Genomic DNA, 24,874 nt, shown 5'->3' on the forward strand with positions numbered 1-24,874 from the left:
TATCATTTCTAGCAAGATTGCAATTAGTAACCAGAAAGGAGTGGGGTCTGAGAGGTCACTCTCTCTCAGAATATATTAAAATTGTGTTTTTTTTGTCTATTATTACCTCAAGGTGCTGGTGCTAGGGGCTATAGAGCTACTAAGTCTGCTGTGACTAAACAGTTTTTACAGACCCAGCGTGCTGCCCTCCCCATCTGTAGAGCATGTCGGACTACATCTACTGTGGCCTTATAGGTTCTGTTTGGAAAACTACTAGTACAGTAATACCCCGAAGTTACGCGATAGGTGGGTCCGACGAAAATCGCATGTCGAATTCGCGTAAGTCGGGGAACAACTTTGCATATAAATACATATAAATTTTGCTTAATTGGGACCAAGGACTAACAAAAACACTAGTTTAGAAGAAAAATATTAATAAAATTGCAGTTCTGTATACATATTAATACAAAATATGTATTAAAAAAAAACAAATGACACGTAAAAAAGTTATTTCGATGTCGATGGCTTCATAAAATCTAACAAATTCGTCTGACGACACGCGCATTCTTTTTTTCACGCAGAATTTCTTCGTAGCAAGCTAATAATTTTTTTATTCCTTGCTTTGTAGCTATAACGCGTTCTTCGTTGGAGTCTATGTTTTCTAAAATTTTTAAGCCCTTTACAATTGAGCCCTTTTCAATTTTCAACCTGTCAAGTTTGCAATTGTCATGTGCTTTTCGCCGTTGCTTCATTTAGGCCTGTAGCACGTGCAATATCACATGGTCTTTCATTTCGCTCAAAGCGTTTCACAATTTCATATTTTTTCTCTATCGACAGAGGTGGACTGGCCATAAGCCTTACCGGGGAAACCCCGGTGGGCCAGTGTGATTTTGGCCATAAACCATAGTATGAGGCCACTATAAATTTTCCCGGGTAAGAATTTTTGACCCAGTCTGCCTCTGTTTATCGATAATCGCTTTTCTTTTTCTCTCTGAATCTGCAGTGTCTTCACCAGAACGCTTGCTTTTCACACCTTTTAATTAAGTATTTTACTCATTTTTAGGGAATAAAGCACAATTACAAAACGAGGAGGCACGCTTGATACGCATAAACAAAGCTGCGCGCATGTAGCAACTGAATAAACAACACCATAAAGGCAGAGATACACTATTAACACCTCACATTTCTAGGGGTTACTACCATAAAACAATAAAAATCCAGTTGCGTTTCTGCTAGTGAAATCTGTTATAAACTGGTAGTAAACTCCATCTAATTGCATTTGCGATTATACCGATAGCTGGAATTGTGTTGGTTTTTACGTTATTATAGTGAAATGTGTTTCCCCTTCACTGATATAAAAAACATAAAAGCAGTAAAGTTGAATTTTGTTCATCTTTTGCTCTCATTCTCCGCCGTCGCACCGTATATCGATAACATATGAAAAACGGCCTTGAAGATGGTGGGTGGCAGCGTTGCCAAACGAAAAAAATCAAGAACCGTGTAACTCCGAGTTCGCGTAAGTCGGGGTATTACTGTACATTGAAATCCAATACAGACACATGAATTATGATCTGAAAAAAGCGCACCCTATTTCCTGAGAAGATGTGCAGCTTGATTTGAGTGTTTCTTTGGCTTCTGAAAGGAAAAACTGTTGTGTAACAAGAAGACTGTTGCTTAGTGTAACTAGAGAATTTTACCTTTAGTTAGACAGTTCAAGAAGAAAGAATTATGGTTTTCTCCAGTATTGCACATCACTTCCTGTTGTCGGGTTATGGCAGCATTAATAATAAATTGTTTAAATTGGGACTGTCTCCTACTGCACTTTATGTGGGGCTGAAGAGAATGTGGATCCCATCTTAGTTGATTGTCCCTACTATTTGGATTATAGACAACTTATTGCAGGACTCTTCACTAGTGAAAATAAATCCTTACTTGTTCAGTCTTAGGTTGCATTTAATGCTCTTAATACACTTGCCTCATGTGTCTTCAAAAGGAGACGAACTTCGATCAGTTAACTCAAGCAGTGTTCTCCCTAGAAAATTTTGCCTGGTGGGCGTCATTGTGAAGTAAGCTTGGTGGGGAAGTGTTAATACTTTGCAATATTATAAAATTTTCTGTTTTTTTATAAATCCTTACTTGTTCAGTCTTAGGTTGCATTTAATGCTCTTAATACACTTGCCTCATGTGTCTTCAAAAGGAGACGAACTTCGATCAGTTAACTCAAGCAGTGTTCTCCCTAGAAAATTTTGCCTGGTGGGCGTCATTGTGAAGTAAGCTTGGTGGGGAAGTGTTAATACTTTGCAATATTATAAAATTTTCTGTTTTTTTATAAATGTGACTTAAGCAATCCAGAGCAAAATTGCATAATTTAACATTATGATTTAATGATAATTTGTGCAACAAACATTGAAAAAATTTAATATTGGCTAGCATTATATTTTTTAACTGAAAATGAAAATTCCAATGCATATACATAAACACATTAAATTTAACAAATAAGGTACTTTTTATTTAAAAAGTAGAATGTTAATAACAAATTAAAAAAATTATTTTTTATTAGAACTCGATGTAAAAAAATAGTAATGAAAAATGTTTAAATTTAAATGTTTCTGATTTATCTTCGTATTCATTACTGGTTCTTATTTTGTTTTATTTATTGCAATATATATTGTTATATTTGTGCTCCTATATGGACACCAAGACAAACAACGCATCTAACACTTCACGAAATTTAACTTGATGTACTAGCTTGTGGAATTATAATACAGTAAACCCCTGCTATTCTCGTTATCTGTATTCCAGTCACTGATTTAATATAAAATAAAACCTTAAAAAATGAATTTTAGAGCACCACGAACATTTTCTTCCTTAAAAAATAATGGGTGTGGCTAAAATTATATTTCTCAGCCAAAACAACGCTCAGTGTGTGTGTGTGGGGGGGGGGGGTGACAGAATTGCGAATGTTTCCTGCTAATCCTTTCAGAATGTGTAATGCACTTGTCATGGAAGGTTGTGTCGTTTGCTTTTTAATTGATATGCTTACGAAAGTGAAGAATTACAATTTGCAGTGTGTTAGTGTAAACAGACCTTTTTGAGTGTGTTAACAGTTAAAAGAAAGTGACTATATTGTGGACAGATTCTTTTCTAACCCCTACGAAAATATGGCTATGAATAACTAGGGAATTGTGAAAAGAAGGTGATGACATTAGTGTGTAAAATTGAATTATTAGACAAAATTTCTAATGGTGAAAGTGTCGTGTCAGTGGCATGAGTTAACGGTACGATCATGCAAGAAATTGGAAGAAAACGTCCGCCGTAGTGTCCACGAAAACATGCCAATTGCTTCAAAAATTTGCTCTGTAGCTCATGATGTTAAATTTGAAAAAACAGAAAAGGCTTTAAATCCCCGGATAGAAGACCGATATCAAAATAAAATTCCGTTATGTTCACTCATCATTTGTCAAAAGGCAAAACACCTTTATCAACATTTACCGAAACTGGTGATAGCACAAGTGGGATAAGTTTTTTAGTTAACAAAAGCTGCCGTGAAAGGTTTAAAAATCGATATGGCCTTCGTGAAACTTGTAGGCGACTCTGCATCAGTGGATTTCATTGCTGCAGAAAGTTTCCCGACTCAACTAAAAAAATTAATTACGGACAAAGGATATGTTCCCAAACAGGTGTTCCATGCAGAAGAAACTGGGTTGTTTTGGAAGAAAATGCCATGTTTTTGAAAGATTTGTTAAATTTCACATTTAATATTAAATTGTTTCTTATTTTTATTTCGATACCTTATGCTTGTATTTCACTATATTATGTAGGTACATATAATCATACATATTATACAAAATTTTAGACTATTTTTTTTTATATATTTCATACTCTGGAACAGAAAACTTTTATTACTATGGGTGGCCATAACTCAGTATTCGCATTTACTGTACTCAGCTTCCCGTAGAGATGGCTTCAGAGTGAGTGAATTGATTCACACAGTGTCCAACAGATGTCGAGTATCCCTGTGTTACCCTTTAAAATGAAAAATATTCCATGATGCACAGTTTGGGAACTGCTGTTTTATGCAATAAACATTTAATTCCATAATTATTTTCATTATCTTTTACATGGTATACAGTTACAAAGTTATTTAAAAGGTATTTTTAAAATTCTTTATGGAAATTCCTGAATATAAAGGACCAATTATAATTTTTCCTATTGATCATTATATTCGATTAACGCGTTTCTGTTTTGCGTGATGCACTCGCGGGATGAATTAATCGCGTTAATTGAGGTCAGTCTGTAGTGGAATTATGTACACTTAACAGCAATAAATGCTGTTTTACAATAACTTGCGAAACAAAGTTTTGTGAACTATTGATATGTGTATTGATATCTAATTCCTATAAACATTGCCATTGCATAAATATAATTTTATCCTTTTTGGAACGTCTACAAGTTTATAGCATTTTGAAACTTAACCATGACACCCTGCAAGATTATTTTTGGATGAAGTTCTCAATTCTGATACTTTCTGTTGAGTGTTTCAGTTAATAATAAGTTTATATTTTTGTTGCATATTTTTAATATGGAGTTGTAGATATAGATAACTGCAATATTTGCTTATGATGTAGGAAATTGATATAACGAGATAATATAAAAACCAACCATATAATGTGAATAGTATTTTTTTTATTGTGTCAAAATCAATTTGTTGCTGCTCTTTCAGAGAAGTGAACGGACACCTCCTCTTTTATCACATCTGTACCAGCAGCACAGAGGTCAGTCACAGGGACAACACCTACCAATGATGAGTCAACAGCAGTATTCCCTTCCCACTCAGCAGCAAGGCCAAAACATTGGAGTTCCTCCTGCAACTCCAGCAGCTTCTGCAACACCATACACCTCTAATCCCTATATTTTAAATCAAGATCCATATACACCCACACCAATGGGCACTATCATGGCAGGTATATTGATAGATTTATATTTATACTTATTTGGTCACATGAATGCAAATGTAATCTTGTTAATTTGAATCTTAATCTATTAATCTTGTTAATCTGTAATCTTAGAATTTGAATTGTGTTATAGTTCTCTTTATTAACCTTCTTGTCAAACGAATAAAAATCATGTAATTCCAACCTCTATTGTTGCGTCCGTTCAAGTTCTGCTTTGCAGTCATTAAGACATTTAATTATATTCCTTTCCATCTTTGTGTGTGTGTGTGGGTTGTAAATAAGTATATTCATTTTAAGGCATATATTTGTATTTTCCAGTGATTCAATCTTTTGGTTAATATACATATAAAAACTTTTGATACTGACCTCTAAGTCCTAATTATTATCATATGTTTTTTTTTAACTGAGATATCTTATTTCTTTCATCCTTTTTTTTTTATTTTTTTTTATTGGTGCCACTGCCATCAATTGTAATTGAAAGCAGAATTTTATAGCACTGATAATCAGTTTTTAACTACATTTAAATTGCCATAAATAGTAAGCTCCTTTTAGGAAGAGATAAATTTATATGAACAATAGCACATTTCAGTCCTATGCAAAAGAAGCTAATGACATCAACGAAGAAGAAGAAAAGATTGTAGTAGGCGTCTTTTGGATGCTGCCTCTGTTATTGAAGTAGTCAAGGTCATAGAAAAAGTAACATATATATGAAATTAGACTGGGAATGTTGTGAAAGCTATAGGGAAAATAATGTCATGGCAATAACACCATATTATCCAGATGCCATTTTTCAGAAGAGTTCAAAAAGATTTGTCTAGGTATTTGTTGTGCCAATACTAATAAAAGTTTAAGGCAGACTTCACACTTAGATATTATTTAGCACAACTGCAGCATCACTACATACTTGAATTTTAATACAAACTGAAGTTTGTACAATAATAACAAAAATTAATGGAATAATAAAATAAAATAAAGCTCTAAAAATAAAAACTATCAAAAGTCTTTATATCTCACACAAGGATGATACATATTTTTCTTTAAGTTTTATTTATTTACAAGATTATGAGTCATTAGGCAAGATAAAGTTTAAGCATATAGATGCGGAATTCCACGTGGATGGTTATAAAATCAAATTGTAAAAGGGTAAAGATTAGCAAGTAGGTACAGGAGGAAATAATTTAAAAAATGTTATATTAAAAAGTGTATGTTGGCCACCTTGAATCGCTGCAACAAGGAGGAAAGTCTATAAAACTGAAAGAACCAATGTAACATTATATATTCCAACCCCACTTTTTCAATTTTAAAGAAATCATGTGAAAAATTTGTGTAGAATAATAAGTCTGTTCATATTTTCCTTAATTGCACCAAAGTTGAAGTGTCATTTCAGTGTTGGGAGAACATTGAAACAAATGTTAACATTAATAATATGTGAAAATTTACAATAAGCTCCGTTATTCCACTTTTCTAAATGTCAAAAAAAAAAAAAAAAGTTTAGGCATATAAAATTTTAATAAACCTAAAATTTTATATGCCACTACATTAAATAAAATATACTTTATCAAATGATAATCTGTGTAGAAATATTTTTAGTTTTGTGTTACATATTTTGTCATTGTTCATTTATTATAGATATTTAAGTGAAAGAAAGCAAAAATCACTGCATCTGTTCGTTGGAAAAGTGTATTTTAATTTATTTCATTAAATAATAAAATTCTTTAATAAAAATTTTGAATAGTATTCATTAAAATTAAATTTTTGTGTAATTGAATAGTTCATACACCTACATGAAGTTCATTTTAATGAAATTTTACTATATATAATTGTTTAGGTTTAATTTTCACCCTATTACATCAATAAATCAGAATTTAAAAGATTTTTTTCGATATTTTTTACTGGAAACTAGTTATCTCTTATTAGTCAGCCATCTAAATTAAAGAGTTTTCATCGCAAGGTGCTTACTTGTTTGTTCATTATGAGTGTTGCCTTATTTGCTACTGGGGTAAAAATGAAACAGTTTATCTACCGATTGAGTTTCCACATGCTCTTTGTGTTAGAAATGAGAGATAGGTTAACTTTTTTTTTAAATGCAATTTAATTAATCTTCTTATTTTTTTAAATACACTTTCACCATTGTTGCACATCATTAAGTTGTATATTTACAGTTATTAGAAATCCTTTGGATTTTTCTCCCTGTGTAATTTTTAGACATTTATTTTATATGAATTTAAATTTTAGGACCAACAGTGCTCCCTCAGTATTATGGTATGACTCCATGGGGTATGTTTCCAACACCTACTCCAGGAATGATGCAAGGAGGTCAGGGCCAACCACAGGGGCCAGCAGTTCAGCAGCAGTTGCTAAGAGGAGGAGGGGCAAGACCAATGACTCCCCAGGGAGGGGGAGGTGATTCCCAACCACAGGGTGGGGGCAGTGTACCACCATCTATGCAGGGACCAGGTAATTTTTCATTTTGTATGTTCTAGTAATTTTTAATATTAATAAAATTTGCAACTTTATGTATTGTTAGTTTTGTCACTTAGTATCAGTTTGCATGTAGATGTTTGATTTGTAGATTTCCAAGAAACCAGTGGGAAATAAGTTTTGTGTTAGAAAGTATTTATAGCACAGTTTAAAATGCATAATAGTGATGCATGATCATGCTTATGATGGTAGTGGCTCATATCCCTGGTTTTACAAAATTTTGTAAACTGGCAAATATCAGCAGAAACAATAATGGTTATTTTTACAGTGTTTTTTGCCTGTGAAATAACCAGAATAAAATAAGTGTTCACCTGATAAATATTTGCTTTTCCTTTAAAACTAAAATATTATTATTTGGGGCTGTGAAACGTTTTATTTTTGCTAGCTCATTGTATTGATTAGTTAGATATCATGAGTAAATGTGATATCTAACTAATGTAAATGCACTGATATTAATTTTAGTAGTAAATAATAAACATTGATAAACAGATAATAAACTTAACTTTGTTCAGGTGACAGTATAAGATTCAACAGTTAATTACTACAGTGATTGAATGGAAATCAACCATCCAATTCAGTTGATAGTGTATCCATATGTGCTATTCATATAAGTTAAAATATTTCACTGTAAAATCAATTTAAGTATCATTAAATTATTTGTTTCATTCATTTAGCAATTTCGGGTGATTAAGATATTTGCGGTGTTTTTATTCCACTTTAAAAACTGTTTTGAAGCACAGCACTGAAAATTTTTGTGCTTTCAGCTTATACTATTATCTGGTAATAATTTGTCCTCTCTCTCTCTCTCTCTCTCTCTCTCTCTCTCTCTCTCTCTCTCTCTCTCTCTCTCTCTCTCTCTCTCTCTCTCTCTGTGTGTGTGTGTGTGTGTGTGTGTGTGTGTGTGTGTGTGTGTGTGTGTGTGTGTGTGTGTGTGTGTGTGTGTGTGTGTGTGTGTGTGTGTGTGTGTGTGTGTGAATCATATGCACAACTAGAAATGTTGCTCTTGTGAGGACTCTGCTTCCATTAATGTAATCAATATTGTGAATAAGAATACTGTTCTCATGTAGGTCTGTTTAACCCTTTCACACATGAGTTATCAGACTGTGTTTGGGCTCTTGGCACTGGGTTCCTGATACAGACCATGTCGTGTTCCCTTTCTCAGCCTGCTGTGCATCTCTTTGGCGTGAGTTTCTTTGTCTAATTTTCAAGTTTTGTAAAATGACCACTTTGTGAATAAATGCTTTTAAGTATTAATCTATTCTTATTTTGACTTGATTGCCCAACATTAGAAGTGAAAATATTGTCAAAAAATTAAAAAAAAAAAAAAAAAAAAAAGCAACAAAACGAAAAGGTGAGAATAAGTCACAAAAACAATTATGACAAAATAAAAAGCCCATTAATCCTTTTTTTGTTTTGTTTTGTTTTTTATGTTGATGTATCCTCTACATCTATTTGCACATTATATTCAGTTACAGTTTTGTAAAGCAAAATTGGATATCTCTTGCTAATGCTTGTGGCTTCTCTTACAGTTTTAAAACTGTTTTCTTCTATTATATACTGTCTATATTTACTTGTAAAGAACAGCTAAGACATAACAACACATGCTGTTTGTAATTGATAAAGAAAATTCATACATAAATGAATACATTATTTAAAATGACATTCATCCATAATATGTATATATAGATGCATATTATGAGAGCCATGTGGAAATCATATACAGTGGACACATTCATTGTGAATCATTTCAGGGCTCAATTGATAATAAATAAACAAACAAACAAAGTAGAGTGCACCTGTTCAACATTGTTTAGTGATGTAAAGCAGAAATGTGTGTGTGTGTGTGTGTGTGTGTGTGTGTGTGTGTGTGTGTGTGTGTAAAGGTGGAAGTGAATAGAAAGCAAACAAAAAAAAAAACTAAAGCACTAGAAAATAATATAGTTTGAATGCCTGCTATTTCTTTGAGAAAGTTCCAAATAAAATTAAAACTGTTATAATGGTCATGAAAAAAACACATACAAACAATTAAAATCAAAGAAAATATTGAAATCAGTAATTAGTAAAGGATTAAGCGTCTATTATAAAATAGTCAGATTTCTAGGAATACTAATTAATGACATTGACAACCATAAACCTCACAAAGCAACAAAAGTAATTGCCATGCAACATGTCAGAGTTCAAGAACAAATCAAGATTCTGTGTAATACTTCCACTGCACATGCATAGGCTGCAATAAGACAAAAAAGCAATAACATAAACTGAAGCTCTAATTACAATAAACTTAATTTTTTTCTACTCATTAGTATGAACTGTATTAGCATAGTATACTTCTGATCAGGACTTTGTAAAAGTGATAACATTAAACAAATAGTAATATTATCTGTGATCGCATTGGCATTAGTAGAGGCATATGATGCAAGAAAGCAAGCTTATATAGCATCAGAAAAAAAACAAAAAAAAAAAAAAAAAACCCTTCCCATTTCAAGAGTTTGATAAACTTCTGGCATTCCCATCCTTGAATAACTCCTCATGTTTGAATACAGATGCAAAATGCAATTTAGTTTGTCAGCTACCTGAGCAGGGTCCTCAACGGTTGAACTATTGATATCAAGTGGACCAATCTGATTCATCCCCTTTCTTCTTGAGTTTAAATAAATGCTCATCTCCAGTGACAGTATAGTGGAGGAAATTAGGATTGTTAGGAAATTAGGAAAGTCTTTGCACGATGATACCTTTTGTTACTTCTGTTCATCCATGAAGCTGTGCAGCACAAAATTTTGCAGACCATCCTTTTTTTCTAAATCTTCATGTGGATTTCGATGAATTGTCTCCTTATTCATATCCAACTCACAGCCATAATTCTGTGGATCAAACAACAATCTCTTTCTGCAGATACCTGAACTTTTGCAACTCTGTCTTCATTTTGAGAGTTTGACAGATGGTCGCTTGGGTCTTTGCAACCATCTTCACATCCGTCTTTGAACTGCTTATGCCATTGAAACACACTAGTACAATTCAACATTTCATCATGCTGGGACTACTGCTTTCTGGAAATTACATACTGCTGCAGGTGCAGCTGCGGTGCCTCGTACATCATATAATTGCCGTCTCTCTTCGCTTACATGTATGATGTACTCTGCTAAACTATACACCATTAATCTAGCAGTAGATCTTGTTAATAATTTGGTTATCTCAGAGACCTCAATATGTACTGACTCACTCAATACAATATATGCCCTGAAATACATCTCTTCCTTTAGATGTACACCAACAAAACAGATCCAGTCCATATCTGCAATAAGGCCTCTAAGGTTGGGATTATTCATACCACAAATTTAAACAGATACGCCAACCGTTTAAAAGTGATTTAATAATAAAATAAAATAATACAAAAGACTGAAAATAATATTTACAAAAAACTAGTTTGAAATTAAAACAAAATAAGTTTAAAATGCATTAAAATATAAATTTAAAAGCGATAAAAACACTATTGAAGCTTTCGGAGGTGTGTGCCTCCTTCCTCAGCAATAATGAAACTTAAGCAACACATCCTTAAATACCAGGTTCATGGCACATGTGGATGACCAGTTGCATACACGGTATTCCTTTCACGTGTACCAGTAAACCCAATAAACCGGAAACTGCAAGTTGTCTTTATTGTTTTATGGTAGTGACCTTCAGAAATGTGCTTTAGTAAAATGTGAGCTCATGTGAGGTGATAATAGTGTGTCTCCCTTAACCCTGTGATGTTCTTTACAGAAAATTTCATTCTGAGAGTTATCGTGGTGCTGAATAAGAAAATAAGTGACAGCAGTACTAATAAATCTACCAAGAAAAGAAAAGCGATTGATCTGGATCAGAAAATAAAATAATAAAGATGTATGGTCAAACATTAACAAGTATCATGCGCGATTTAGATTTGTCAGTGTCAACAATGAGCACAATAATAAAGAGCAAAGACAGAATACAAGAAGCAGTGAAGGAATTGTCAGCAATGAAGTCAACCATAATAACCAAGGCTACGAAATCAGTTTTTACAGTACAGTAACATGCGTTTGTGGTTCCTTTTACATTTTCTTATGTGCCACTCTGGCTACTTCACCGTCGTCTCCAGATAAAGTTTTTAATTGAACTAATTAAAAATATATAACTATTCTTCATTCTTGTGAGGATGAAAATTATTCTTCTTTCGGTCATTCCCAGATTACATAAAACTCGACTTAGGTAAGAAGTCCTGGAAGGTATCTCTTACATATGTTGGGGACTTACTGAACTAATGTTTCCTTGTCACTTCTATCAGTACAATAGTACATCCACCCCTTCTTCTGCTCACCATGGCACATTTTGCCTTCCGTTGCCTGTGTTTTGTCTGCATGTTATATTTATTTCCAGTTTCTTGCATATTGATTTATCCTCTAATGTAGATGTTTCTAGAGTGGGAACTATGTTTTCTTAACATAGTTCCCACTCAATTATTTGCAACAGTTGCAATACATAGCTTTTGTTTTGAATTGCTAATGATGTTATATTGTCATTAAAATCTTTGTTACCCAATAAGGAATTTTGCAATCCATTCAAATGGTTTATTTTCTATATCTGCATGTTTGGTTTCCCCCATCCAGACTGCTTTAAAAGCACTGGTTTTTGTGGTGTTCGCAATATTAAAAGCAGGGTTCCAAATTTATTTACAGCGGTAATTAAATTTGGAATTCTTGAACTGTCGTGTTTATATTTCTCTTTTGCTCTTGTTCTCAGCTACATTGAATATTTTTAGTTCCCTCAAAATTGGCTTTCTATGTCATTTTCGCTTGCTACTGGAACCATTATATTTTTATCTTGTTGCTCCCCTCTTCACAAAAGCTGAACAAAAGACTTAAACTAAAAAACACTACTGCTTTAGCTTTTTTTTTTTTTCTTTTTCTTTTTCTTCTTCTTCTTCTTCTTCTTCTTCTTCCTCATATTTATGAACTGTTTTCTGCAAAAATGAACTTTCAATCATAAGATAAGTATATTGTTCATAAGGCTTTTAGGTGTTTGTAACAGCGTATAGTTTTGCCACTAAGAGACCTTAACAATAACTCATCTGGAGATTTTAGCTCTGGTGTTGAATCCTCTCAATGACCAGAAAATTTCTTAACGCCGTGTTCAATTTGTGCTCTAATTTGTATATCAGATTTGAATGTGTGCCCCCCCTTAATTACAACTTGCAAACTATCTGTTTATACTTGAATTTTATGATTTCTGGTTGATTTATTTTTATTTTTTTATTTGGAGTCTTGAAGTTTCCCATTTAATCCAATCCCGATAAACCAAGAGTCTGCTGTGCTTTATTATCACTGTATTTAATGTTGGTAATGTCTTACTGTGTGTTTAGTTTATCAATTAACATCTTGTACATACATATGTATGTACAAGAAAATCACGTTATATATGGGGTCAGCAGGTGTCGCTTATATCCGCAGTTTCATCCCCCCACGATAGTTCTTGTAACATACCCCCCCAGATAAGGGGGGTCTTACTGTAGTGCTATTATTGAGCTCATTTAATAATGTGGAAGTATAGAATTTTTTACGTATAATGCTATAATTGTTGGCTGCTTTGTCTACAGCCAGACCTCAGATAACGAGAGTTCAATTAACGCGTTTTTCAGTTACCGCTATTTGAAAAAAAATACCACTTTTCACTTTACACGATGCAAATTTCCAGTTACCGCGATCTTTTTTTTTTTATGTGATAGTTGAAAAGGATTTGAATTGCGTGTTAAGCTTACCACACATCGGATGGAGAATAAACAAATGTTTGCCTGCTGCCTGCCTCAGTGTGTTCCATCAACCTGTTCAAACGACTCTGCTCAAATATTTCCATAACACATTGTTTCTACATTGTGTATTTTATGTCAGAGGTTCCCAAACTTTCTCGATTTGTAATGCCCATAGTGTCTCAGTAATTTTTTCACTGTGCACCTAGACCAAAAGTTCCTAACAGTTCCATTTATTAAGTAGTTAGGTCCAAACAACTTAATAAGAAATGTTGAAACTGTGAACTACCTCAAGCTAGTAGTTCGCACAGTGCCCGACAGATGTCGAGTATGGCCGTGTGTTTCCCTTGAAAATTTAAAATATTTCGCGATGCACAGTTTGGGAACTGCTGTTTTATGCAACAACAAATATTTAATTCCATAATTATTTTCATTATCTTTTACATGATATACAGTTAAAAAGTTATTTAAAAGGTATTTTAAAATTCTTTATGGACATTCCAGAAGATCAAGGACCGATTATTATATTCGATTAACGTGTTTCTGTTTGCACGATGCGCTCACAGTATGGATTAATCGTGTTAATTGAGGTCAGCCTGTAGTTGTTATTGTGAATTTAGTTTGCAAATCCTTTAATTGCTGTTTGATTATAGACATATCAAATATCTTAGTAGGTTGTGTTTTGTTTAGAATAAAGCCTATATGTTCTTCTATAGCTTCATAGGTGAAGATAATCCACATGTGGAAAGTTTCTAATGATGTTTTATGTTTGTATGCCAGTTTTAAGCAAAATTGTATTAGGTCAATGTGTATTTTGTTTTTTAATTATATTTAATCTAATTTTTGTACTAGGCCTAAATTTGAATCCATAAGATAACAGGTTGCATAATTCTGGATGAGAAATGATACTCAAATACCCGATAATGATGTGTTTATGGTACTTATCCATGTAAGTTTGATATTGAGGCAGATGGCAAAACATTCTGCCTCAATATCAATGTTCACTAGGTTGTAAGCCACCTGCTTGTAATTGCATACTGTTAGTCCTATAGCTTTATTGTAACTAAAGCGGGTACTTATATAGCAGTTAGTAATTGGTAGGGCATATTTAAATTTGTTGATAATTTGATCCATTAGGATATTATCCAACACTAAGTTTCGAAATTTAAAAATGAGATATTTCTTGGTCATAGAACAGTGGAGAAAATGCAAAATTTCTATTCTATTGTGAGTTGGAAAGTGATGTTACTGTATATTTTTATATGCTTTTTAGTATGATATATACCTATTCAGTGATTGTATCATGTTTCACAATGTTTTAAATCATATCGCCCTTATTTCTCCCTTTTGAATGTCCCTGATTTTAAAAGTTGGTTAAGATTTGTGTTGTACATGTGTTATGTGTGACAATGTAGTGGGAAAGAATGGGGGAATGATGGGATTGAAGCTTCATTGCTGATGTTTTGAAATGCACTGTGACCAAGGCTGCAGCAGGGCAGTGGTGTGGTTTGCAGAGAGTAAATCTGTTGTCACAGTTCTACTGCAGTTTACATGTGTGTGTTCAACAAAGACGCTTCAAACCCAAAGTCTATAAGGAGAGGTATAGGACATTTTTGAACACCAGTAGCATGCAGAAGCAACATAGAGGAGGAGGTTGTCAGCGTATCTCAGAAGAGTAAGTTGAAGAGGTACATGCTCCCTTTGTTCATGGCCCACAGAAATCATCAGGCATGCATCACCGGAATTGAAGATGCTTGTGCAACTCTCTGCACAGGGTCTTGCACAAGCAGTTGCAATTTTACCTTTTCTTCAGGTTCCGTGTTCAATTTGAACATTGGAGACCAACATTTTCTAGCTCCACTTCTATAAATTGCCTTCGAGAAATTGGCTCTTTCTTGCAAATGGTTCAAGAAATCAAGTCAAGTAACAAAACACAGCAACATAAATTCACTATTGCCATTCTTGACCACGCAGTTCCTTGGTCATTTTATGTTTTCTAACGTGGTAACATTTCCCATTTCAGAAAAAGTTAACTGACACAATGATGGAATATTGGATTCTGAAAATCTGTATCCAAGAGCACATTTGAGATAGTCCACATGTGATTGTGTGGCGGAGCCTTATAAAGGAAACGAATATCAGGCTGTTTTTCTTCTTGGAGGATACCATTACAGTAATGCCATACCTAGACATGCTGGAACAATATGCATTTCCTCAGCTTGCACACCAACAGCCCAACATAATCTTTCAGCAAGATGGAGCTTTGTGCACACTGCTCCGTACACCATGTTCCTGAACATGGTGTTTGCACATGGTGGACCGATGCCATGGTCCTCCCTCATTTACCTGACATAACTCCCTTAGATTTCTTCTTTTGGGGCTATGTGAAAGACATGGTTTATTCCACCAAGGTGTCTAACATCACGGATCTTATGTGCATGCATTGTGCAAGCAATTGATACCAGCAGTGCCGATATGTTGGAGAAAACCTTGTCTGAAATAGAGTATCATTTGGACATGCTTCATTGCACCAAAGGAGCTCGTATAGAAACCTACTGACTTTTTTTTTTTATTATAAACTGTTTTCTTTTGCAAAAAGTGCATTGGATTTTCTTTGGTGAGACATTTTAAATCAGGGACATTCAAATGGGATGCCCTGCATATAACTGATAATTACTTGATTACACATCACAAGTTGAAATTATACTGCTGATATGGTCCTAAAGTGAAAATTGTAAGTAGTACATAAGTGTAATTTCAGAAATGTTTAGAAGTAGCTGTCCAAAAATCTGTGCAAATAAATAGGTATCTTATTTAGTTATACAATAAACAGTAATTTTTCAGTTACAGAGTAACCTAAAAATGTTTTATATCAAAAAATCCCCCCTCTCCCCCATAATCATTGGGCTAGAAAGTTTGAATAGGTGACATTCAGACTAAGAGATCGCTTAATGATTTAGGAGACATCAAAAATTAACATAAGGGTCCTGTACTGTAAGCACAGAACTATTGTATTACTATGCAGTTTTGAGCATTAGAAGACTCACTCTGCAGTGGAATAAGCAACTTATGGTGATATGTGTATATCCAAAACAATTTAATAAATAAATAGATGCATACAATTTTGTGAGTAGTCCTGGTGCCCCCCACCATTTTCATTGTGAAGTAGTAATAAATTCCAGAAATTAGGCCAAATTATTCAAGGATGCATGCTTATATAGTACCTGCAGATGTATAATAAACTTTTACTAAATAAAGGAAAGATAAATGGAAAAAGAAGAAAATAAGGACAGCCCAAATATTGTGACTGCAAAGCATTTTACAGAAACAAATGGGGTGGGGGAATAAATAAAAATAAAGGGTGTTGCAGAAGGAAAGAACATCTAAAATAATTTAGAAAGAATACCAAATATTAATTTAATAAATGCCAATCCAGTTATTTTAATGACACCCGCTTGATGGCATCAGGTCCAAATGACATGAAATATTACTAAACAGAGCTGAAGACTAACCACAAAACATGGCCCACAGAGTGAAACAAAAGTAAATAAAATCGACTGAGCATCATGGCCCCCCCCCCCCCCCAAGACCACAAGACCAGCAATGGCTTGGGACTCTCTGCATTTTGAACATTTAGTAAATAATGCATTCCTTATCTGACAAATACACCTCATCGATACAGTAAATTTGAATATTGGTGGCCCTTAATCAGTGGAAAATGATATATAGAGATCAGATTCTGATCTCTATATATCATTTTTCTGACACAGAATAACAGTATATCCAAAAGAAATTGAGCTATAAATGGCACTTACATCCAAACTCACTACTAACCCATGGGTGCCTTCATAGCCAGGTGGGCAGGAGCAGCAGTGCGTAGCGCGCGCGCACACACACACACTTCTTGATTAGACCAGGGTTCGAGCCCATTACCACCAAATACGGAGGATGCGGAAAGGTTATGGAATGACCACGCACATCCCCGGAGCAATATGGTCTTAGTTGTTAATGCTCCTAAAAAAAACCAAATAACAAATAAATACTAACCCACGTAACATAAAAATAAACTTGAACTAAATTATTCTGTGTTAGTGGTTTGTTGTTGCCTTCCAAGTGCTTCGTGAAGCTCCACTTTTTTCTGTTATCAGTTGCCTCTACTACCACTAATACCATCATTATTCACTCTGATTCCTTTTACTTTAAAGCTGGTACTTACGCTTTGATGTTCCTTGTCAAAGATCTCCAAATTTGGAACCTCCTAATTTTGAGCTTCTCTGGCTTTAAAGCTCTTCATCATTTTTTAAAATTAATCTGTTGCCTGTATCATTCTCCTAACTCAACAATCTGCTCTAATTATTTTGACTTTCCTTCTTTTAAACTGTACTTTCTCCAATCTAACTTTTCTTACAGTGAGGAAATTTTAATATTTACACCTCCAGCTGAAATGAGTTCCTGGTTACATTAGCAATGCTGACGCTTTTTGCCATTATTAATAACCTCATACAAGTTGTTTAACCCCCAGGATACGTGACAATCCTAATCACACACTCTTCATCTTTTTCTCGCGAAGAACCCTTCAAAGTACAAGATTGAGGCAAGTGGTCTTCTCGGTATCTCAGATTGCAACTTGATGATCTCTGCTTCAGTTGAACTTTTTTCCTGTGGCCATTCTCAGCCTTAAATTGTTTGGCTTTACACGAATATGAAATGGAATTATCTGTGAGATACATATTCTTCTTTTCCCTGGTTGGATTACTGTATTAAATCATCTGGTGTCAGCCTTTGCTAAGATCACACAGTGGAATTATTCTTGTATGGATGGAATCTTTTATTCCCCAATCTAGCTTAAAATCCAGTGCTTTATCTAAACCTTGGTTTTCTAATATGTGGGTGCTAAGGCTGTTCAAGATAAGAATGTTCATAATTGGTTTGCATCCAAATCTCAGAGTTCATTTTCTTTCTTTTACAATTGTTGCAAACTTTATTCACTAAAGTTTGCAACAATTGTAAAATAGTTATTGATCAATCCAAATTCAATTTTAAACAGGCTAAGATTTGAAAAATTGCTTGCTTCTTATCCAAATGGTAGTGGAGCATTCTAGTCTTTTGATAAAGTTATTGTCTTCAACTTGTGTCCATATATACTTCCATCATCTGTTAAAACCTGATGGTTCTGTTGCCTTCTCAGCTAAAGTCAACTTGCTAACATCCTGGTTTCTTCTAACTGTTGTATCAGTGATGTTAGTAAACCCCTGTTCCTACCATACCCAATACTTTCCATTCTGTGCCTCCTGTGATCTTTGCAACAGAAGGATGTTAAAAGAGTTCTGAACAATCTTGATGCCAAGAAATCTCGTGGTCCTGATAGCATTTCTCCACTTGTTCTTAAAACTTGTGCTCCTATTCTGTGTTGCCTTTTCACATTTTCCTGTTCTACTAGTATCGCCGTCCTATCATGGACTGCTGACTGCTTTTTTGCAATTTGACAGCTAGATTTTTCTCTGACCACGCACTGTGGATGAGGACAGATGGCCTTAACTAATGCTGGTGGTCTTCAAGGTCCGTTTCTTTTTCCCACCTTTTTTCTTCATATATTAATGACTTTCCACTGTAAATCCCATTCATAGTATCGCTAATGGTAGCACCCTACATTGCCCCCTTCTCGTTTGAGAAACCTTGCTCTGCATAAAGGCCTCAAGTGCCAAGCGATTTGTGATCAAATGACAGCCTCTGAATTTTTTTTTTTTTTTAATTAAAAAAAAGAGAGACATTTCCTTTGTTTATATTAAAACAAAATTACTTGGGTGTTAGTAAGCAGTCCACTTTAATAGTTTATAAATTAGGAAGGAGTGTATAACTTTTTTTTTTTTTTTTTTTTTCTTCCTGTTCACATACTTCCTACTAACCCTATCTACCACTCGGTTACAAGGTGCCTCCACATGGTGTTGGTCAGTAACCTTCAGGATAAGTTCTGTCTATGACAAAGTGGAGTGAACCAACACCACTAAATCTCAGAAAGGAAGTATTGGTCACAGAAGAACGTGAACAAACTGTAAAATGACATAGCTGGCTTTGACTTTTTTAATAATTTACTCCAACTGGACAGTAAGCATAATGTTAGATCACTCAAGGTAGCTAAGCACTCAAATAAATCAGATGATGAAACTGCTAATCCAAGTCTCTCTAATCGCCTAATGAAAGTTATCTGCTTTCCAAAGCAGATAACTCTCATATATATATATATATATATATATATATATATATATATATATATATATACAGTCAAATCTCTATATAACAAAATTGATTGCTCCCTTGAAAAAAATTTGCTAAACAGAAATTTCATTATAAAGAAATATTACCTTTTCAACAATGAAAAATACTGTAAATTTGGAAATATAGTAAAAGATGAAAAATAAATCAGAAATAAATAAGTGGGAATAAATAAATTTTCTAACATTTTAAAGCAATTAATTTATTAGTACATACGTATTAAGAAATGATTACTCATATGATGTGCACAGTATATTAATACACTTTTAAGAATTATGTTCTATATTTGGTTATTTTTTGTTGTGTGCTGGATTCTACTGTACACCATTCATAAAAATGTTTACATTTGTTTGAACACTCAAATATATTTTCCATTTCACTAAGGCCTCGACACAAAATTTCAAATGCTGCTAACATTTCTTGTTTGGAAGGTTTAATATTGCTATTGCCCTCATTCCCTCTGTTGCCCCCATTTTATCTAATTAATTGTTGATATTGTCACTAGTTCTTTAAATACGCTCCAAAATGTTGAAGTCACTCTGATGTTCAGCTACTACGACATCATTATCAACTCCGAAAAATTCGTCAAGAACAATTTCTCCTCTGATCAAACCTCTCACTTGGAGTCATTCCTAAGATTGCTCAATGTCTTGTTGTAGTTCATCCCTCTCATGGCTGTTAATTGGCTTTTTAGCGAAACCTCCTTTTGCAAAACAATTCTTAATAGTTGTTTCCATCACATCTTGACTCCACACCCTCGCCAACTATGATATGCACATCTGCAAATCTGTAACAGAATCTGTAGGTTGATTGGTTTCTATTCTCAGTATAATTTTGTTCAGCATGTGCCTTTGGTAGTGCATTTTTAAATTCTTGATACTGCCTTGGTCCATTGGTTGCAGTTCAGAAGAGGTATTGGAGGGAAGAAAACAGGCTTCACATTTGTAAGTTTTGAAATCACCTAGTGAAAGTGGGCAGGCCAGTTGTCGACAATCAACGCGATTTTTCTGTGTTCTGTCGTCGTCATCCTTTCGAAATTTAAAATCCAGTATTCAGATTTTTTTGCTCAAAACTGTTTTTTTCCAATTTTAGTCTTCTACGATTACAACTCCAACATCAGAAATAACTTGAGTAGCCATGGTGCTCTTTAAATTTGTCCAGCAAACCAGAACTTGGAATGTTTTATTCCCCACAAAAGATGCGTACTCCATAGCCTTTTCTTTTATTAATGGCCCCGATAACGGCTTCATCTACATCTTCACACAGGAATAATTTCGCACGCTTCCGACTGGGTCCCGTTTCCTCAAACAGTTTGAAAATCGAAATACAGTTTTTCAGAATGGTTAATGCAGGAATACCAGACTATAAAGCAATCCCCCCCCCCCTTTTTTTTTTTTTTAACACCCCAATCTACACCATTAAGCACTTCCACTTTTTCACACTACACTCAAGGATTTCCTCTTGGACAATATAAGGTTACTTTCACAGCAGCTAAAACAAAACTGATTTACGGACCACTTGTACCTACCATGTAAATAGAGACAGGTGAAATTTAGCGAAGGTGTGGATAACTAATTTTTTCGAAACAACAGATGAATTATCCAGGATAAAGGAAAATCACTCTCTCCTAATTCTCTAATAGGGTGCCTGCAGAAGAAAATAGGTTGATCAGACCCAATGTCTGCACCAGGAATATGCCTTAAATATTTGTCGATGGCTGTGGATGCATAGATAACAGTTGACCAGCACAACTTCTTGGTACAGTAGTGTATAAGTTTTAATTCTTTTTAGCCATTGCTAACCCACTGCTGGTCAAAGGCCTCTCTCAAAACTTTCCAACTTTTTCTGTCTCGCACCATGGTTAGCCAGTTTCCTCCTTCAGGGTTTTAATGGGCACCACTAAATTGGAAAATGCTTTAGCTCTTAATTCGCGGGATTAATACCTTTAGCTCTTAAAAGTTAAAAAGGATTAATTCTTAATCCTTTTAGTTAGTAATTCGTGCTTTCTACAGCATCAGCTGTATTGCCTGAAGGCCAGAGGTGCGAACAATGCATGTGCAGCCTCACTTGAAATCAGTTCATTATATGGAAACTTTCTTCGTTATACGAAACTATTTTCAGTGTAATGACCAGAGGAAAATCAAAAAAATTCGCTATACAGAAGTTCGTTAAAGAGAGGTCCAACTGTATTTTTATTTTTTATTTTCTCTCTCTCTCTCTCTTTCTCTCTCTCTCAAAAAGCTTAGGAAACAGCAGTGTAAAATTTTTCACCTCCTCCCCCTCAGTACTCACGCTGTTAACCCATTCAGAAATATCTGTTGGTGTATGAATTTTCGTGATGTTTGTATAGCATGTGCTGCCATCTCTTAACCTGCGGTTCCAACTAATTATTGGCATGATTTATAGTAAATGGTAGCACGAAAATAGGTTTCAGTATCACATCTACTTCACTTGTCCAGGTTGGGCTTTCAGAAAATAGAATTGAAGAATTTCTTTGGAATTCAGATACATAGGATATTATTTCAACAAAAAAGTATAGTTGGCTTTATTGGCACTTTTTTTTTTTTTTTTTTAATCTGATTTGATTTTCACAATTTTCATACAAAATTTTTGTTTTCAAATTTCGGAATTTGATTGGGGAGTGAAAAAGATTGTTCCAGAAAGCCTGTTGCTATTAGAAAGCCAATATAAATGGCCTGCTTACGTTTTAGAAATGTACTCTTGCAACAATGAAGGCTCCGAATTGCATATTAGCAACTGTTTATTCTTCTTTTGTTCTAATTGAAATCCTTAGGAAACGATATCAAAAACAGGTTATCAAGTAATGGGCTTAGTCCAGGACCTGCCCATTACTTGATAACCCTTTTAGTCCAGAAATGCTTGATTGGTGGTGGTGGTGGTGGTGGCGGCGGCGGCGGCCTTTGAGAGTATTTTTCCATTTTACAAAAAAATATATGCATGCTTTCTACCGCTTTAAAAGAACCTTGTCAAAAGTACTGCACTATGAAAAGTATTGTATTTAATTTTTCAGTTGATTTCATATGAAATCTAGGAAATAACATTTTATCAGCAATAAATACATTAGTTTTTCTAATTTTGGCACATATGTACTTAATTCTTGCAATTAGACCAATTCTGCCCTAAAATGATTATGGTTAAATATTGCAGAAAGATAGATATTCTTATTGGAAAAAATACATTTTATAATGCGGCCCATGAGTAGATATCAAAGGTATAATGTGTCCCCCAAAAACACGCAACATAGGCTGAAACATAATAAGGAACCAAGCTTATTATAATTGTTTTAGGAGTTCTGTCTGGGTTTTAATTTTTTCCTGAAGTAAAAAGAAATAAATGCTGGGAAATACTGACTTAAATGCTTTAGTTAACCTTGTTACATCAGTGTACAAGCTATGATGACTAGGTACAGTCATCATTCTTCCACACTATGCAGAAAAAGGTTTTGAATTTGGCCACCGTGACGAATTTTTTTTTATTGGCATTTTTGCACTCTGGCCCAGTTAGATGGTCTTAATTGAGGGCCCCCCCATCCCCTCCAGAAACTGTTGTTATGATTCCATCAAACAGGCAAGGATGCACAAAATCTACAGTTAGATCTTTTAGGTCTTAGTGCAAATATTAAACAAACAGGAAAGTTATCATTAATTTCATTTAATAGCTGGTGTGATGTTGAGGTTGTTTCAACCAAGGCAAGATTTCAAATGATTCATTAGAACTGTTTATCTCAAAATTTAATTTCATTTATCAGTAAAATGATGTTTTTAAGAATAAATTAATGTATATTAAAATAAATATGCAGTATATATTTTTGATTCAGGTGGCCAGTATCAAATGCTAGCTCCACCATACTATGACCAGAATGGTTCTGTAATGATGGGAAATACCAGAGGATTGGGTGCAGCAATGAGGCTCATGCCACCTGTTTTGGTCAACCCGGCTTCTACACCTACAAATAATCCTGGCAAGTATAGCTTATAGTTTGAAAAATATTGGATGTATTGGTGTATGTATAATTTCATGATTTTTAGTCTTACTAGGCAGGTATATAATATTACCTTCCACAAGTATACTAGTGGTTTTTTTTTAAGAGCAAAGTTAAACAAAGGGTTGGTATGTAAAAAGTAAAAAAAATACTTATGGAAGGTAATATTTTATTACCTTCCATAAGTATACTAGTGGGGTTTTTTTTTTTTTTTTTTTTTTTTTTAAAGAGGAAAGTTAAACAAAAGGTTGGTATGTAAAAAATAATAAAAAATACTTAATAATAAAATTAACCATTTTAGAACTGTTACAAAAGAATTAAATTTGTATAAAACAACATAGTCCTTGAAAAGAAGTAGTGGTGCAAAGCTATATACACATTTAATTTGGAGAAAGCATGTTAGCAAACAGTTGCGACATCCAAAAATTAGATTTTAGATTTTTTATTATTATTATTTTGCAAAACATTTGCGAATTGAAGTTCTGGTGACTAATATATATTAGATGTTATTCTGCAACTACAATTATATTTAATTTCAAATTAAATTATATTTTATTAAGTATTCTAAAACTTCTTATTAGTTTTATTCTTCATTATACATTCTATATTTGGGAGACAGAAGACTGGGTTGCTCTAAGTGCTATAGCATTTACTCAGAGCAACCCAGAATAGTAAAATGAAGTTCACGGGAACTTCATTTTATGAACTTATAGTAGAAACTGCTTCCTGCAAAACTCGGTCTGCAATGTATCAAATTTATTTCCAAGCCATACAGCTTTTTCTTCAAGTATGCTAAATACTTGAAGTTGTAATACTTAATTGAATTACACTGAAAGGGCAGAATTTGTGGGATACCTGGTTCCTGGGCAATGCGACGCTGTCACCCTTCTTGCTAATGGACGAACCCACTGCTTTGCAGGTATATGGGTACACTGCATTCACGTAGACTGTAATTCGATGTCAGTATGGATAAACATTGTGAGTTAACCAACTTTGAAAGAGGGATGATAGTGGGTGCCCGACGCATGGGTTATCGCGGAGGTGGTACCAAAATTGCACTCTCCCCATTCGACAGTATCAAGAGTGTATCGGGAATATGGCATTTCCGGAATAACATCTCATTGTGGGCAGAGAAAGGTGGTGGATGACCGTGGCTGCCGTCATCTGTCTCACATTGTTTCAGCCAACTAGAGAGTGACAGTGGCACAAATCACTGCCAACTTCAATGAGGGAGGTGCCAGAAATGTCTCCACCAAGACCATTAGGAAATCATTAGGGGCAATAATGTATGTGAGCCACCGACCCACCAAAGAGTCCTGTGTCATGGTGTTTGCACCATGACACAGGACCATGCATCAACTGGATGAAAGAATCAGCACGGGATCTTAGATGATTGGAGAGTGAGGGGAATCATCTGATCCTGCG

General features: G+C 34.3%; 1 protein-coding gene across 1 annotated transcript in view; it reads left to right on the forward strand.

Moving 5' to 3' along the window:
• The window catches only part of pum (pumilio), a 415,697-nt gene that overhangs the window by 258,735 nt on the left and 132,088 nt on the right, over positions 1–24,874 (forward strand). The window contains exons 8-10 of the mRNA XM_090386283.1: positions 4,703–4,943; positions 7,170–7,391; positions 23,285–23,428. Coding sequence (XP_090242409.1) covers positions 4,703–4,943; positions 7,170–7,391; positions 23,285–23,428 — 607 coding nt within the window. The remainder of the gene's footprint in view (positions 1–4,702; positions 4,944–7,169; positions 7,392–23,284; positions 23,429–24,874) is intronic.

This window comes from Mastigoproctus giganteus, chromosome 12 (assembly GCF_048544385.1).
Source record: "Mastigoproctus giganteus isolate SK-2022 chromosome 12, ASM4854438v1, whole genome shotgun sequence".
NCBI classification, from domain to species: domain Eukaryota; kingdom Metazoa; phylum Arthropoda; class Arachnida; order Uropygi; family Thelyphonidae; genus Mastigoproctus; species Mastigoproctus giganteus.